Source organism: Choloepus didactylus, chromosome 1 (assembly GCF_015220235.1).
Source record: "Choloepus didactylus isolate mChoDid1 chromosome 1, mChoDid1.pri, whole genome shotgun sequence".
NCBI lineage: Eukaryota > Metazoa > Chordata > Mammalia > Pilosa > Megalonychidae > Choloepus > Choloepus didactylus.
The window spans coordinates 112,220,084-112,234,037 of record NC_051307.1 but is presented as its reverse complement, the minus strand read 5'-3'; the positions used below and the strand labels follow the sequence as shown (position 1 = coordinate 112,234,037).

The following is a 13,954-nucleotide window of genomic DNA, read 5'->3' as shown; positions in this document are numbered from 1 at the left end:
TATGAAATATTTATAATCAACCATTAGACAAAAAATAAAATTTGAACAAAAGTCTTAATTAAGTATTATCAATTCCACTACTCTGAAGCCTATACCACATTCAACTTTGTGATGACAGTGTAGTCCATGGTTTGTGCAAAGAGAAAATACTATTGTTAGCAGTTTTCAGATATCATGTTGGTCTAGGGAAACCAAAGAAAACCAAAGTTTATACAGCAAGACTTAACTATTATCTTTGATGTAATCTTGTGTGGGCAGACCTATCAGTGTTAATTAGATTGTAATTCTTTGAGTGTTTCCATGGAGATGCACCCCACCCAACTGTGGGTGATGACTCTGATTGGATAATTTCCATGGAGGTGTTACCCCACCCATTCAGGGTGGGTCTAAATTAAATCACTGGAGCCATATAAATGAGCTGACAAACAGAAGGAACTCAGTGCAGCTGGGAGAGACATTTTGAAGACGAGCTGCAGCCAAGAGGGACACTTTGAAGAAAGCAGAGGAGCTGCAGATGAGAGACATTTTGAAGACAGCCATTGATAGCAGACTTGCTCTGGAGAAGCTAAGAGAGGACAAACACTCCAAGAGCAACTAAGAGTGACATTTTTGAAGAACTGCAGCCTAGAGAGGAACGTCCTGGGAGAAAGCCATTTTTAAACCAGAACTCTGGAGCAGATGCCAGCCATGTGCCTTCCCAGCTAACAGAGGTTTTCTAGACACCATTGGCCATCCTCCAGTGAAGGTACCTGATTGTTGATGACTTACATTGGATACTTTATGGCCTTAAGACTGTAACTTTGTAACCACATAAACCCCCTTTATAAAAGCTGATCCATTTCTGGTGTTTTGTATTTCCGCAGCATTAGCAAACTAGAACATGAATTTATCACAAATTCTAATCAACAGAGATAATTTTTAAATAATTATTTAATTATCAATGGCTGTAAATATTTCCTAGAATATATTAATATCCAATCATGCCTTTGTGCTAGGTTTTATTTAAAAAATAGTATTTGTTCAAAATAACTTTGAAGCACTACTGATTTTGTAGTGCTTCAAAGTTATTATTCACAGTATTAATTTATATTATTAAAGGTGTTAATGTTGTAGGAGATTTACTGTCTTTTAACTCTATTATCCTCTTTAATTGGGGTTTAACTATAATGAGCTACACATACAGTCTCTGTCTCTCTAGTCCCCAACTCAGTGGCTTAAAAATAATTTGAGGAAAAGATACTGTTTCAAAAAGTTTATCATTTACTCAATCAGATCAGGATTCAAGAATCTAGAAAACTGCTCTTAAAATCTGTCATTATATTTGAAGCTTTCTAATAAAACTTGTAAACCGTGAAAATAATTATCTATATTAATTATGAATTGGTATTAAGATATGACTGTTCACTTTTAAGAATTAAATACTTTTCTCAGTGTGCCAGTTTGAATGTATTGTGTCCCCCAAACGCCATTATCTTTGATGCAGTCTTGTGGGGCAGACGTTTTGGTGCTGATTAGATTTGCTTGGAATGTGCCCCACCCAGCTGTGGGTGATGACTCTGATGAGATATTCCCATGGAGGCATGGCCCCACCCATTCAGGGTGGGCCTTGATCAGTGGAGCCAGATAAATGAGCGGACTCAAAGAGAAAGAACTCAGTGCAGCTGTGAGTGATGTTTGAAGAGGAGCTAAGCCAAGAGGGAAACTTTGAAGAATGCACTGGAACTGAGAGAGGAGCTTCAGCTTACAGAGACATTTTGGAGACGGCCTTTAAAAGCAGACTTTTGCTCTGGAGAAGCTAAGAGAGGACAAATGCCCCAAGAGCAACTGAGAGTGACATTTTGGAGAGAAGCTGAAGCCTAGAGAGGAATATCCTGGGAGAAAGCCATTTTGAAACCAGAACTTTGGAGCAGACGCCAGCCACGTGCCTTCCCAGCTAACAGAGGTTTTCCGGACGCCATTGGCCATCCTCCAGTGAAGCATTAGCAAACTAGAACACTCAGAAATAGATGCATTCAAAAAAAAAGTTTTAAATGGATATTAGTAAACTTTAAAATGCTGATTTGCTGAGCTATCTGGCTTTCTGGGCATCATCAGTGAGTAAGGTAATACACACAAAGAGATTTCCACAAAACAAGCTTACTTAATAACTTCAAGTTTTAACTTTTATCATTATGTGTTAAAAATATTTCTGAAAGACATTACACTTTTCCCAATTATCTTATAAAAGCCTCCTAAATATAATTTAACTTTTTTATCATCTCAGGATTATAATTATAAAATTCAGTGCTTGAACTATGCTAAAATTCTATGATGTCCTAGGGGCTACTGAAGTGTGTGGACTATTTTCCCCCATTCAAAATGGTCTCAGTGGTTTGTGCTGAAAAATTTAAAAAGTAAATAGAAACATGTTATATCAGGTCTATTTTTGCTTACAGACATCATTTCTCACTGCCATCATTGTCCCCGTCTTATATAATCCGCTGCCTAATATTATATTACATTGTTTGAATGATGATTTCTCCTTCACATGAATTGATTTTACTTGAACTTGGTGGCAGTAAGTTCCTCAAAGCCTTTTTTCTACCTACTTTCACTTTCAAGCTTATGTTTACCATAGTTTAGTTATGCTGAAGTTTCCTATTACATCTCTAAAATAAAATCAGAGATGTAAATGCTCTGTGACATGCTCCGTGATATGATATAATCAACAAGAATTTCCACATTGTTTGTACCTGTGTAAACGAGAACTCCTGCTTAACATTTTTAAAGTGAGAAGTCATAGCATTAATTCGATCTTCATAGTCACGTAGCTGATCTTGCAAGCTTGACCTTTCTTCTTGCAGCTTTGACAACTATAAATAATAAATTCTAGAATTAACCAAAATCCTACCAAGAGACTGTGGGACCTAAAGTCAAAAGAAAAATAGGGTTTATTAAAGAAAAATAGGGTTTATTTACTTTGCTTCTTTAAATGTCGATTTGAACTTCTGATATTTTCAATATTATAAAATAGTGCTGCAATGTGGAGACTGCTGTAGGAAAATTAGCAGCATATTACATGGAACAGAAGTCTCAGATTTACAGCAGTAGCAGGGTCAACTGCTAAAATGCATTTTTTCATACACCATACTGTATTCTTAGCAGGAAAAGGGAGATTCTATTCCATAATTAATCTACAAGATCTCAAGTAAACAAGGGCATAGTAACAAGATATAATAAAAACATAGAACACAAACAATTCTGAATAGTGGCTGGACACCAGGCAAGATTTCTCCTCCTTTAATTCTTATTCAAAACCCACAGATTTAGGTTAAGCTTAACAGAACAACAAACTCTCATGTGCTTAGAGCCCCTTTCTTAATATATTGTGTGTGCCTTTGGATTTGAATCCTGAATAGAAGCAAAACAGAATAAATGGAAAACAAACAAACAAATTTTAGGACATTATAAGATAGGTTCTCAGGGCCATTAGAATATGTAACCTCTCAAAGCTTTACTCAACAAAAAATGTTTTTATTTTTGATTGTATTATTCATACCCTTTATATCTTTATTTTATTTTTGTCTATTAGAGTTGTCGAATTCTGAGGTGGTACATATTGAAATATTCCACTAAAATTGTATTTTTGTGAAGATCTACTTGCATTTATAATAGCTTTTACTTTGTGTACTTATCTGTAGCATTGTTTAGTATGTACAGTTTTATGACCGCTTTATTTTTTCATCAACTATGTCTCTTATCTTGCATAATGTTCCCAGAGCAAAAGCACCTGCCATTTGAAAGACAGCGTAACACCTAACACTCCCCAGTTGACCAATCCCTTCCCCACAGAGTTCTCAAACAATGTTTTATTGCCTCTTTCTTAAAATAAAAGCACAAAGCAAGGATCAAAGATATTTTTTGAAAACTTACATCGCATGAGGGATATCAAGATAAAACAAACAAACAGATAAAAAACAAAAAAACCTGATCCCAGAGTAAACAGATAATTCAGGACACAGAAGACAAGAACTAAACACACACATACCCGTATACACATACACAATCAGAGAAATTGGGAAATGATATTGTACTCCTAAAATAAGACAACAGTGCTACAAAAAAGCAACAAGCAGAGAAATTGAAAATTAAAAATATGATTGATAGAGTTGCCAAAATAAAAACTGCAATGGAATATGTAAAAGATAAAACTGAAGGAAATTTCACAGAAAGTAGAACTAAAAGATGAAGAGACAGAAAGAAATGAGAGAAAAATTAAAAGACATGGAAGATTAATTTAGCAAGTCTAATATCTGACTAACAGGAGAGCCAGGAAAAGGATAAATAAAATAGAGGGGAAAAAATTATCACAGAAATAATAAAATATTTCAGAAATAAAAGGTGTTAATTTCAAGAATGCTATGACTCTATGCCCATACAATGAAGAAACATCGATTCCTAAACACACCATTAGGATATTTCAGAACAGCAAAGATAAAACAAAATCCCCAAAGTTTCTAGAGTTTAAAAAAAGAAAAAAAAGGTAACCTAAAAAGAAATGGAAATCAGACTAATATCAGACTACTCACCAACAGCACTGCTGGAAGAAAATGGGGCAATTCTTTCCAAATTCTAAGGAAAAAATACTTTAAACCTATCATCTTCTACCCTGCCATACTACCATCAGATAATGAGGATAATAAAAGACGCAAATGTTTAAGAGTGCTTACCTCCCTCAAACCTTTCTTAGAGAGACACCAGAAAGTGTTCCAGCAAAATTAGGAAATAATCCAAGAAAGAACATATGTGATCTAGGAATCAAAACATCAATACAATAAAGGAATAAAGGGAATTCACAAGTTAACAGTTGTGAGACAGACCTATGGAAAAATCAGTCCTATTGAAAACATGGTTCTATTGAAAGAAGTACAGGGGATGAGAGGGTGGGGTAGGAGGTGTATCTTGAAAATTTGATACTATTATTTAAGAGATATAAATTAAAGAAGGCAATGCAAGGAAGCAAACTGGCAACCTAGTATGCAAGAAATTAAAAGCACAGTACTATAGGACATTAGTGAAACAATCATTTGAAAATAAAAGCCAACCAATTCAAAGATGAATCAAAATGCAAAAAAATCAAGAAAAGATAAACTCGGTAAAAGTGGCTGCAGTGAGGACCATTAAACCAATTTAAATATAAAACTAAGACTAAACAATTGTGGTAAGTTAAGGACATTGAATAGAATGTATATAAAATAAGCCTTGATAATACAAAAATAATAAAACTACTATTTTTAATGGGAGAAGAAAAGATGGGAAGACGAATAAGACTGCTAATTTCCTTATCTTTAAGAACAGAGAATTAGTCAATACTGTGTATAATTGAAGCAGTGTTTTAAAAGAAAATAATTTTATAATAATTTTATCTTAAGTAGTTTTTCTTAATCTAGGAATTTTTTAGCAATCAATACCTCTTATGATCAAATAAAATTTATCTGAAATTCAATTTCTTTTTCTTCTCTTAAATATAATTAGTATTAAATTTAATAGCTTCTATTAAAAACAGCATATTGTAGGATTCCATTTACTTCTTTCTGTTTGTCACATATCTGTACACCAAGATGTTTGGCATGCCATGTCTAATGCCATGACAGTTACTTCTATGGTCAGCATGGATACTTTGGGGAAATATCTTATTTTTTTCATTTTATATACTTTTGTTTGATTATCCTAAACTGACAAAAGTTATTTTTTTAATGTCAGAATTTATTCAGAGATTAATGTTGGCATTTTTCTGAGTGAAGAGACTATGGCCCTCCAGTGCTGAGGGAAATGTATAGCTCTAAATGCTTACATTAAAATAAAAGAAGAAAGATTTCAAATCAGAAACCTAATCTAAAAATTGGAAGAACAAGAAAATGAAGAACAAACTAAACCCAAAGCAAGCAGAAGGAAGGAAGCAACAAAGACTAGAGCTGAGATAAATGAAATAGAGAACTAAAAAAAAAAAAAGAGAATCAACAAAAAACCAAAAGTTGGTTCTTTGAAAAGAGCAATAAAGTTGACAAACCTTTAGCTAGACTGACAAAGAAAAAAAGAGAGGACACAAATAACTAAAATCAGAAATGTGAAGGGGGATATTACTATCAACCCCACTGAAATAAAAAGGACTTTGAGAGGATACTATGAACAACTGCATACCGACAAATTAGATAACCTGGATGAAATGGGCAAATTCCTAGAGACACACAAAAAACCTGCACTGACTCAAGAAGAAATGGAAGATCTCAATAAACCAATTACTAGTAAAGAGATTGAATCAGTCATCAAAAACCTCCCAACAAAGAAAAGCCAGAACCAGATGGCTTCATAAAGGACTTTATCAAACATTCCAAGAAGAATTAACACCAATCCTGCTCAAACTCTTCCAAACACTTGAAGAACAGGGATCACTCCCTAATACATTCTATGAGGCCAATATCACCCCATACCAAAGCCAGATAAAGAAACCACAAGAAAAGAAAATTACAGACCAATATCTCTTATGAATATGCAGAAATCCTCAATTACTAGCAAACTGATCCAACAGCACATTAAAAGGATTATAAACCAAGATCAAGTAGGGTTTATCCCATGTAATGCAAGGGTTTGAAATAAGAAAAATCAATAAATGTAATATACCACATCAACACAATGAAAAAAAAAAAAAACACATGAACATCTCAAACTCCAAATCCTTTGTTGATAAAAACACTTAGACAACTGGCTATAGTAGGAAACTTCCTAAACATGATAAAGGGCATATACAAAAACACACAGCTAACAACATTCTGAATGGTGAAAGACTGAAAGCTTTCCCTCTAAAATCAGGAACATGACAAAGATGACCACTGTCACCACTGGTATTTAACATTGTACTGGATGTCACTGCCAGAGCAATTAGGCAAGAAAAAGAAATAAAAGGCATCCAAATGGGGATGAAGAGATAAAACTATCCATATTCACAGATGGCATGATCCTATGTGCAGAAAATCCTTTAAAAATCCACAACACAGCTCCTAGAACTAATAAACGAATTCAGCAAAGTGGCAGGGTACAAGATCAACATCCAAATATCAGTAGTATTTCTATACACTAGCAATGAACAATTGGAAGAAGAAATCAAGACAAAAATTCTACTTACAATAGCAACTAAAAGAATCGCTTATCTAGGAATAAATCTAACCAAGGATGTAATGGACTTGCACAAATTAAAATATAAAACATTACTAAAAGAAGATCTAAATAAATGAAAGGACATTCCATATTCATGGACTAGAAGACTACAAAATGTTAAGATGGCAATTCCATTTCAAATGATTGATAGATTCAATGCAATCCAACAGCTTTCTTTGCAGAAACGGAAAAGCCAATCATCAAATTTATAGGGAAGGTTAAGGGGCCCAGAATAGACAAAGCCATTTTGAAAAATAAGAACTAAGTTGGAGGACTCACACTTCTCAATCTTAATATTTATTACAAAGCCACTGTAATCAAAACAGCATGGTATTCACCTCAGTGGGTGATCTCACTGCCCTCCCCTCCATGTGGGACCTGACTCCCAGGGGTGTAAATCTCCCTGGCAACACAGGATATGAATCCCGGGGATGAATCTGGACCCAGCAGCGTGGGACTGAGAACATCTTCTTGACCAAAAGGGGGAAAAGTAACGAAACAAAATAAAGTTTCACTGGCTGAGAGATTTCAAATGGAGGTGAGAGGTCACTCTGGTGGACATTCTTATGCACTATATAGATAACCCTTTTTAGGTTTTAATGTATTGGAATAGCTAGAAGTAAATACCTGAAACTATCAAAATCCAACCCAGTAGCCATGACTCTTGAAGACAATTGTATAACAGTGTAGCTTACAAGGAGTGACAGTGTGATTGTGAAAACCTTGTGGATCATACTCCCTTTATCCAGTGTATGGATGGATGAGTAGAAAAATGGGGACAAAAACTGAACAAAAAATAGGGTGGGATGGAGGAGGGGTTATTTAGGTGTTCTTTTCTACTTTTATTTTTTTTATTCTTATTCTGAATCTTTCTGGTATAAGGAAAATGTTCAAAAATAGATTGGGGTGATGAATGCATAACTATATGATGTACTGGAGACAGCTGATTATACACCATAGATGATTATTGTATGGTATGTGAATATATCTCAATAAAACAATTTAATTAAAAAAAAACAGCATGGTACTGGCACAAGGACAGACATATAGAACAAATTCCAAGTTCAAAAATCAACCCTCAGATTTATGGCCTACTGATTTTTTTTAAGTCAATTATTTTCTGTACTTATTTCTGAATTTTATAAAATTTCTTCAATGAACATGTATTACTGGTTTAACACATAAAAACATTAAATATTATTCATAACACATTTAAATTTTTTAAATTATCAAATCAATAAGTTAATGGTATTTCCTTTTCTAATGCCATTAGGACTTTTGCCTCTGCCAAAACTGACATTGATTTTTTTTAATTCAATTTTACTGAGATATATTCACATACCATACAATCATCCAAAGTGTACAATCAAATGTTCACAGTACCATCATATAATTGTGCATTCATCACCCCAATCTATTTTTTGAACATTTTCCTTGTACCAGAAAAAGTGAAAATAAGAATAAAAAATAAAAGTAAAGAACACCCAAGTCACCCTCCCACCCTATTTTTCATTTAGTTTTTGTCCCCATTTTTCTACTCATCTATCCATACACTGGATAAAGGAAGTGTGATCTATAAAGGCTTTCACAATCACACCGTCACCTCTTGTAAGCTACATTGCTATACAATCGTCTTCAAGAGTCAAGGCTACTGGGTTGCAGTTTGACAGTTTCAGGTATTTACTTCTAGCTATTCCAATACATTAAAACCTAAAAAGGGTTATCTATATAGTGCATAAGAATGTCTACCAGAATTACCTCCCAACTCCTTTTGAAATCTCTCAGCCAGTGAAACTTTATTTCATTTCATTTTGCATTCCCCTTTTGGTCAAGAAGATGTTCTCAATCCCACAATGTTGGGTCCAGATTCATCCCCAGGAGTCATATCCTGCGTTACCTGGGAGATTTACACCCCTGGGAGTCAGATCCCACGAAGGGGGGGAGAGCAGTGAGTTCACCTGCCAAGTTGGCTTAGCTTGAGAAGAGAGTAGCCAACTGATTTTTGACAGGGGAACTAAGGTCACCCAATTGTCAAAGAATAGTCTCTTCAAAAATGGAGCTGGAAAAACTGGATCTCCATATGTAAAAGATTGAAGGTGGGCCCCTTCCTCACACCATATACAGAAATCAACTCAAAATGGATCACAGACCTAAGTATAAGAGCCAAAAATACAAACTCTTAGAAGAAAACTTCAGGACCTTGTGTTAGGCAATGGTTTCTTAGACTTTATACCCAAATCACAAGAAACAAAAGAAAAAACAGATAAATGTGACCTCATCAAAATTAAAAACTTTTACACATCAATGGGCTTTATGATGAAAGTAAAATGACCACTTACTCAATGGGAGACAATATTTGGAAACCACATATCCCATAAAGGTTGAACATCCAGAATGTATAAAGAAATCCTTTAACGCAACAGCAAACAAACAACCCAATGAAAAAATGGGCAATAGACTTGAATAGACATCTTTCTGAAGAAGATATGCAAGTGGCCAATAAGTACATGAAGCCACGGACTATATTTAACAACATCATCAGTCATTAGGATAATGCAATTCAAAATCACAATGAAATACCACTTGACACCCACTAGCATGGCTACTATTAAAAACAAAACAAACAGAAAACTACAAGTGTTGGAAAGGTAGTGGAGAAATAGGAACACACATTCATTGTTTGTGGGAATGTAAAACGGTGCAGCCGCTGTGAAAGACTACTAGTAGAGCAGTTCCTCAGAAAGCTAAGTATACAGTTTTCATATCACCTGGCAATCCCATTTCTAGGTATTTAACAAAAGAACTGAAAATAGACCTGAACAGGTATTTGCACACTGATGTTCATAGCAGCATAACTGCCAAAAGATGGAGACAACCCAAGTGTCCATCAACTGATAAATGGATAAAATGTGGTATGTAAATGCAATGGACTATTATTCAGTTATAAAAAGGAATGAAGTTCTAATACAAGCGACAATATGGATGGATCTTGAAGACATCAGGCTGAGTGAAAGAAGTCAGACACAAAAGGACAAATCTTGTATGATTTGTAGGGGTATGGAATAGGGAGTTAATGCTTAAATTGTACAAAGTTTCCGTTTGGGATGATTGAAAAGTTTTGCTAATGGATGGTGGTGATGGTAGCACAACATTGTGAACATAACAACACTGAATTACATATTTGAATTTGGTTAAAAGGAGAAATTTTAGGTTGAATATATGTTACTAGAATAAATTTTTTAAACAACTCCATGGAACTGTACAACACAGTGAACCCTACATTAAACCACAGGCTATAGTTAATAATATAAGTATAAAAATGTGCTTTCATCAATTGTAACAAATATACCACATCAATGCAAGGTGTTAATGTGAGGGTGGTATATGGGAATGCTGTATTTTTATGCATGATTTTTCTGTAACCCACAACTTCTCTAATAGAAATAAACAAAATAAAATAACTGAAAAAGAGATCATTGCCCTTATTTTTCTTCTTTTTACTACTCCATAATTTTTCTAAAATAGTTGATGTAATAATATGTATACAACATCTTGTGAGACAAATATAGTGGCAATAATACTAAAAAATTAATGTTTATATGGAACTTTCAACTACATTATTTCCTTAGAAACTTATAACAACCTTGTGAGGTAATTTTATTTATTCCCATTTAACAGAAGAAGAAACAGGCAGAAACAGGCTCAGTACTGGTAAGTAGGATCTGAACCCAGGGCTGGATACTTCTTACCATTATTACATCTTAGCACTCGGTACCCAGTGAGTATTTACATTTCCTCATACTGTCTCATTTGGGAAAAAAAAATCAACCTTCTATATTAGACAGTTCAGTATTTTTTGAAAAGTAGTTCCATTATTTTCAAAAGATAGTCAAAAGATTTTCAGAGGAGAAAAACCTCTTCTATTTTTTAAAGTAGTGTAAGCATCATCTGTTCTCAGACTCTCTTCTACACAACATGTCACACAATGGAACTTCAGACTGCTCAAGGTTTTTAAAAGCCTGCTGAAGCGGCTGTATTTTTTTTCAACAACTAACAGGAACTTAATTTCAAGCTGGTATAAATACTTCCTTACAACGTGAAATACTTTATAGCATTATGTGAAAACTTAATTCTCACTCTGAAAAGCGGTAAATTACACATGTTACATTCTTACTGGATTGTCCCTCATGAAAACCTTCAGCTTTAAACATCATAGGCAGAAACTCATTAAAAAAATAAAGTCAACCAGGACAAGTTTTATTGTTTATAAACATCTGCAAATAACTGTTGCTACGGACACCTCAGAAGTCCATTTCCAAGGAGGGCTTACTTCTGAAAAAGGGAAAAGTGGGCGCAGGAACCGGCCTTTCCTCTCCTGCCCAGGCGGCTGGAAATGAGTAAGCGGGGTGCGAGAGGAGAAGGGAATATCGATGAGGTTTTATAAACCCTGAAAATTAACTGTTGTTCAATATTTTAAATAATAATAAAGCTTAACAAGTACCGAAAGTGAGGGCCCAGTAAGGGAGGACATGGTGCAAGGGAGCGTTAGACAGAGAAGGGACGAGACTAAGGAAGGAAAGGAGAGATATAAAAGAGCCCGGGTATTCCTGACAACCAGAAAACACCCAAACAGACCCGCCACCCCACCTAGCCTTCACCTGATCCTCCAGAATCTTGTTTTCCTCATTCGCCACCGGGATGGCGAACCCTTCCTCCCAGTGCAACTCCGCCAGGAATTCGCTACTCATTATGGCAAACGATTGGTGGACCCCAGATAGGGAGCAGAAGAATGCCCTGCTTCTTCGTATTGCCTGTGAGCAGCACCCGACTCAACCTCAGCAAAGCTCGGAGGCGTTCCCACCAGAGCCTTAGCAACCGTTCCGCGCTCTTAGTTACCAAACAGGAAGTGCTGAAGACGGAATGCGAAACTTCCGATAGAGATCCCTCCCTGGAGCTCGTGGAACCTTTTTATTCTTCATAAGTGGCGGAGGAAGCCAAGCAGCTTTTTCTCCGGAGGTTGACTGGAGTTGCCGGGCGCCGGCATAACTTTCCATCACAGTGTGGTTCTGGGTGGTTTCCCGGCAAACCTAGAGGGTGTAAAATCTGTGGCCGCCGGCGCTGCTTGGCTGGTGAGCCACAGGGCACTTGAATGGAATTGTATTACGCAGTTGCCCGCTTGCCGAGTGAAGATGCAAGCTAACAAAGATAAACCGAGTTTTCTTTTCAAGTGGTGTTTGTTGAGTTTTGTATTTGCTGCTGTAGATGAAATCGCGTGGACCGAAGCGGAATGGTATTCTCAAACAGAATTCACTCCCTAGAATCATTGCTAGCTGTTCTGATCTTTGTGTTGTTTTCTTTCTGGCTTCCTAGCACAGTGCTCATCCGCCCCTTAAGATGTCTAACAGACCGCAGATATGAACGGCGCTGAGACGGCAAACTTGCAGCGCGGATTTTAGCTGTCCCTCCACTCTCCCCCGGCACCCGTACACTTTATTTTTCTTTGCATTTAGGTTTGTTGACATTTTAAAATCTAGAATTTCACAAGCAAATCTGTTTTTCCTTCTTTTCTTGGAAAAAGGCTAGGTAACAGTCAGCCCATATTACCTTAAAATTAATATTCATCTGAGGAGGCGACCCCTTTGGACCGCAAGCACTTCGCGAATTCACTTATTTGTTTGGCACCGGTAGGCATTTGAGTTGCTTCTGTTGCATAGCATCTCAGAAGTGAAAAGAACAAAGCAATTAACTAATCTAATCCTTTCATTTTCTTGATAAAGAAACAGGTTCCCCGAGGTGAAGTGATTAAAGCAGGCAGGGTCCAAACTAGAATGCAAGTCTTTCTAGTCCAAAGTATGCTCTCTTCAAGAGCCGGAATACCGTCTGCTGCACTGTGAGCATAAATTAATTTTGCATATCCCATAAGCAACCACCTGTAACCTTTTTTGTCCTTTTTAATTTTCTTACCTGTACTTTGTTAAACTTTTTATCATAAGGTATTTTAAATGTACATATGAATAGAGAGTAAAGTATAATGAACCCCACATACTGATCACCTCAATTTAATTTACATATTTTGCCATATGTGTTCATCTGTATCTTTTTTGTTTGAGTATGTTAAAGTGAATCACAGATATCATGACATTTCACCCCTGAATTCTTGAGCATTCATTGCTAGGAGTGTTTATTGTTTTCTAATAAAATTAATAATTCTTCAATATCATCTAGTAACCATTCCATATTTATTTTTCTTCAATTGTCCTGAAAAGATCTTCTTACAGTTGGTTTTTTACCTGTACTTTTGAAATCCTCCTTTAGTGGCTTTGTCTTTTTATGCTTAGATTGTTTTCCATAAATTTACTCTTGTGGATTTGGTGTCTTCAAAGACTGGAATTAGCAAGCATTTTATTCCCTCCTTTTACAGTGCTTAAATTCCAAAGTGGGAATGAGGAGAGAATCAGATTGCAGAGAGATTTCTGACCTGAATGGAATTTTAGGACTCAAATTTATAGATCATCTTGTCCAATCCCTTTATTTTATGATAGTTTTGTCATTCTTATTGATGAAAATGTTAGTATCCAGCATATGTTAAGATGGCACATATAGCTATTATACTTGAGATTTGTTGTGGCAATGCTGCTTTTTAAAATTATTAGTGTATTGCTGCAGTGTATCTTAAACATTCTCTTACCGGTTTCTCATCCCACTTCCTTATGTGAACACTGAGGCAGCTGCCTTGGCCTCTGCTGACAGACTGATCCAC

At 35.7% G+C, this 13,954-nt stretch overlaps 1 protein-coding gene across 2 annotated transcripts in view; it reads right to left on the bottom strand.

Moving 5' to 3' along the window:
* CCDC39 (coiled-coil domain containing 39) overlaps positions 1-12,243 on the bottom strand; it is a 42,021-nt gene extending 29,778 nt beyond the window's left edge. For both annotated transcript variants that reach the window (XM_037839893.1, XM_037839900.1), the window contains exons 1-2: positions 11,853-12,243; positions 2,733-2,852 (exon numbers count right to left, since the gene is read on the bottom strand). In XM_037839893.1, the coding sequence (XP_037695821.1) occupies positions 2,733-2,852; positions 11,853-11,942 (210 nt within the window). In that variant the 5' untranslated portion in view covers positions 11,943-12,243. The remainder of the gene's footprint in view (positions 1-2,732; positions 2,853-11,852) is intronic.
* Positions 12,244-13,954: the final 1,711 nt, after the last annotated feature.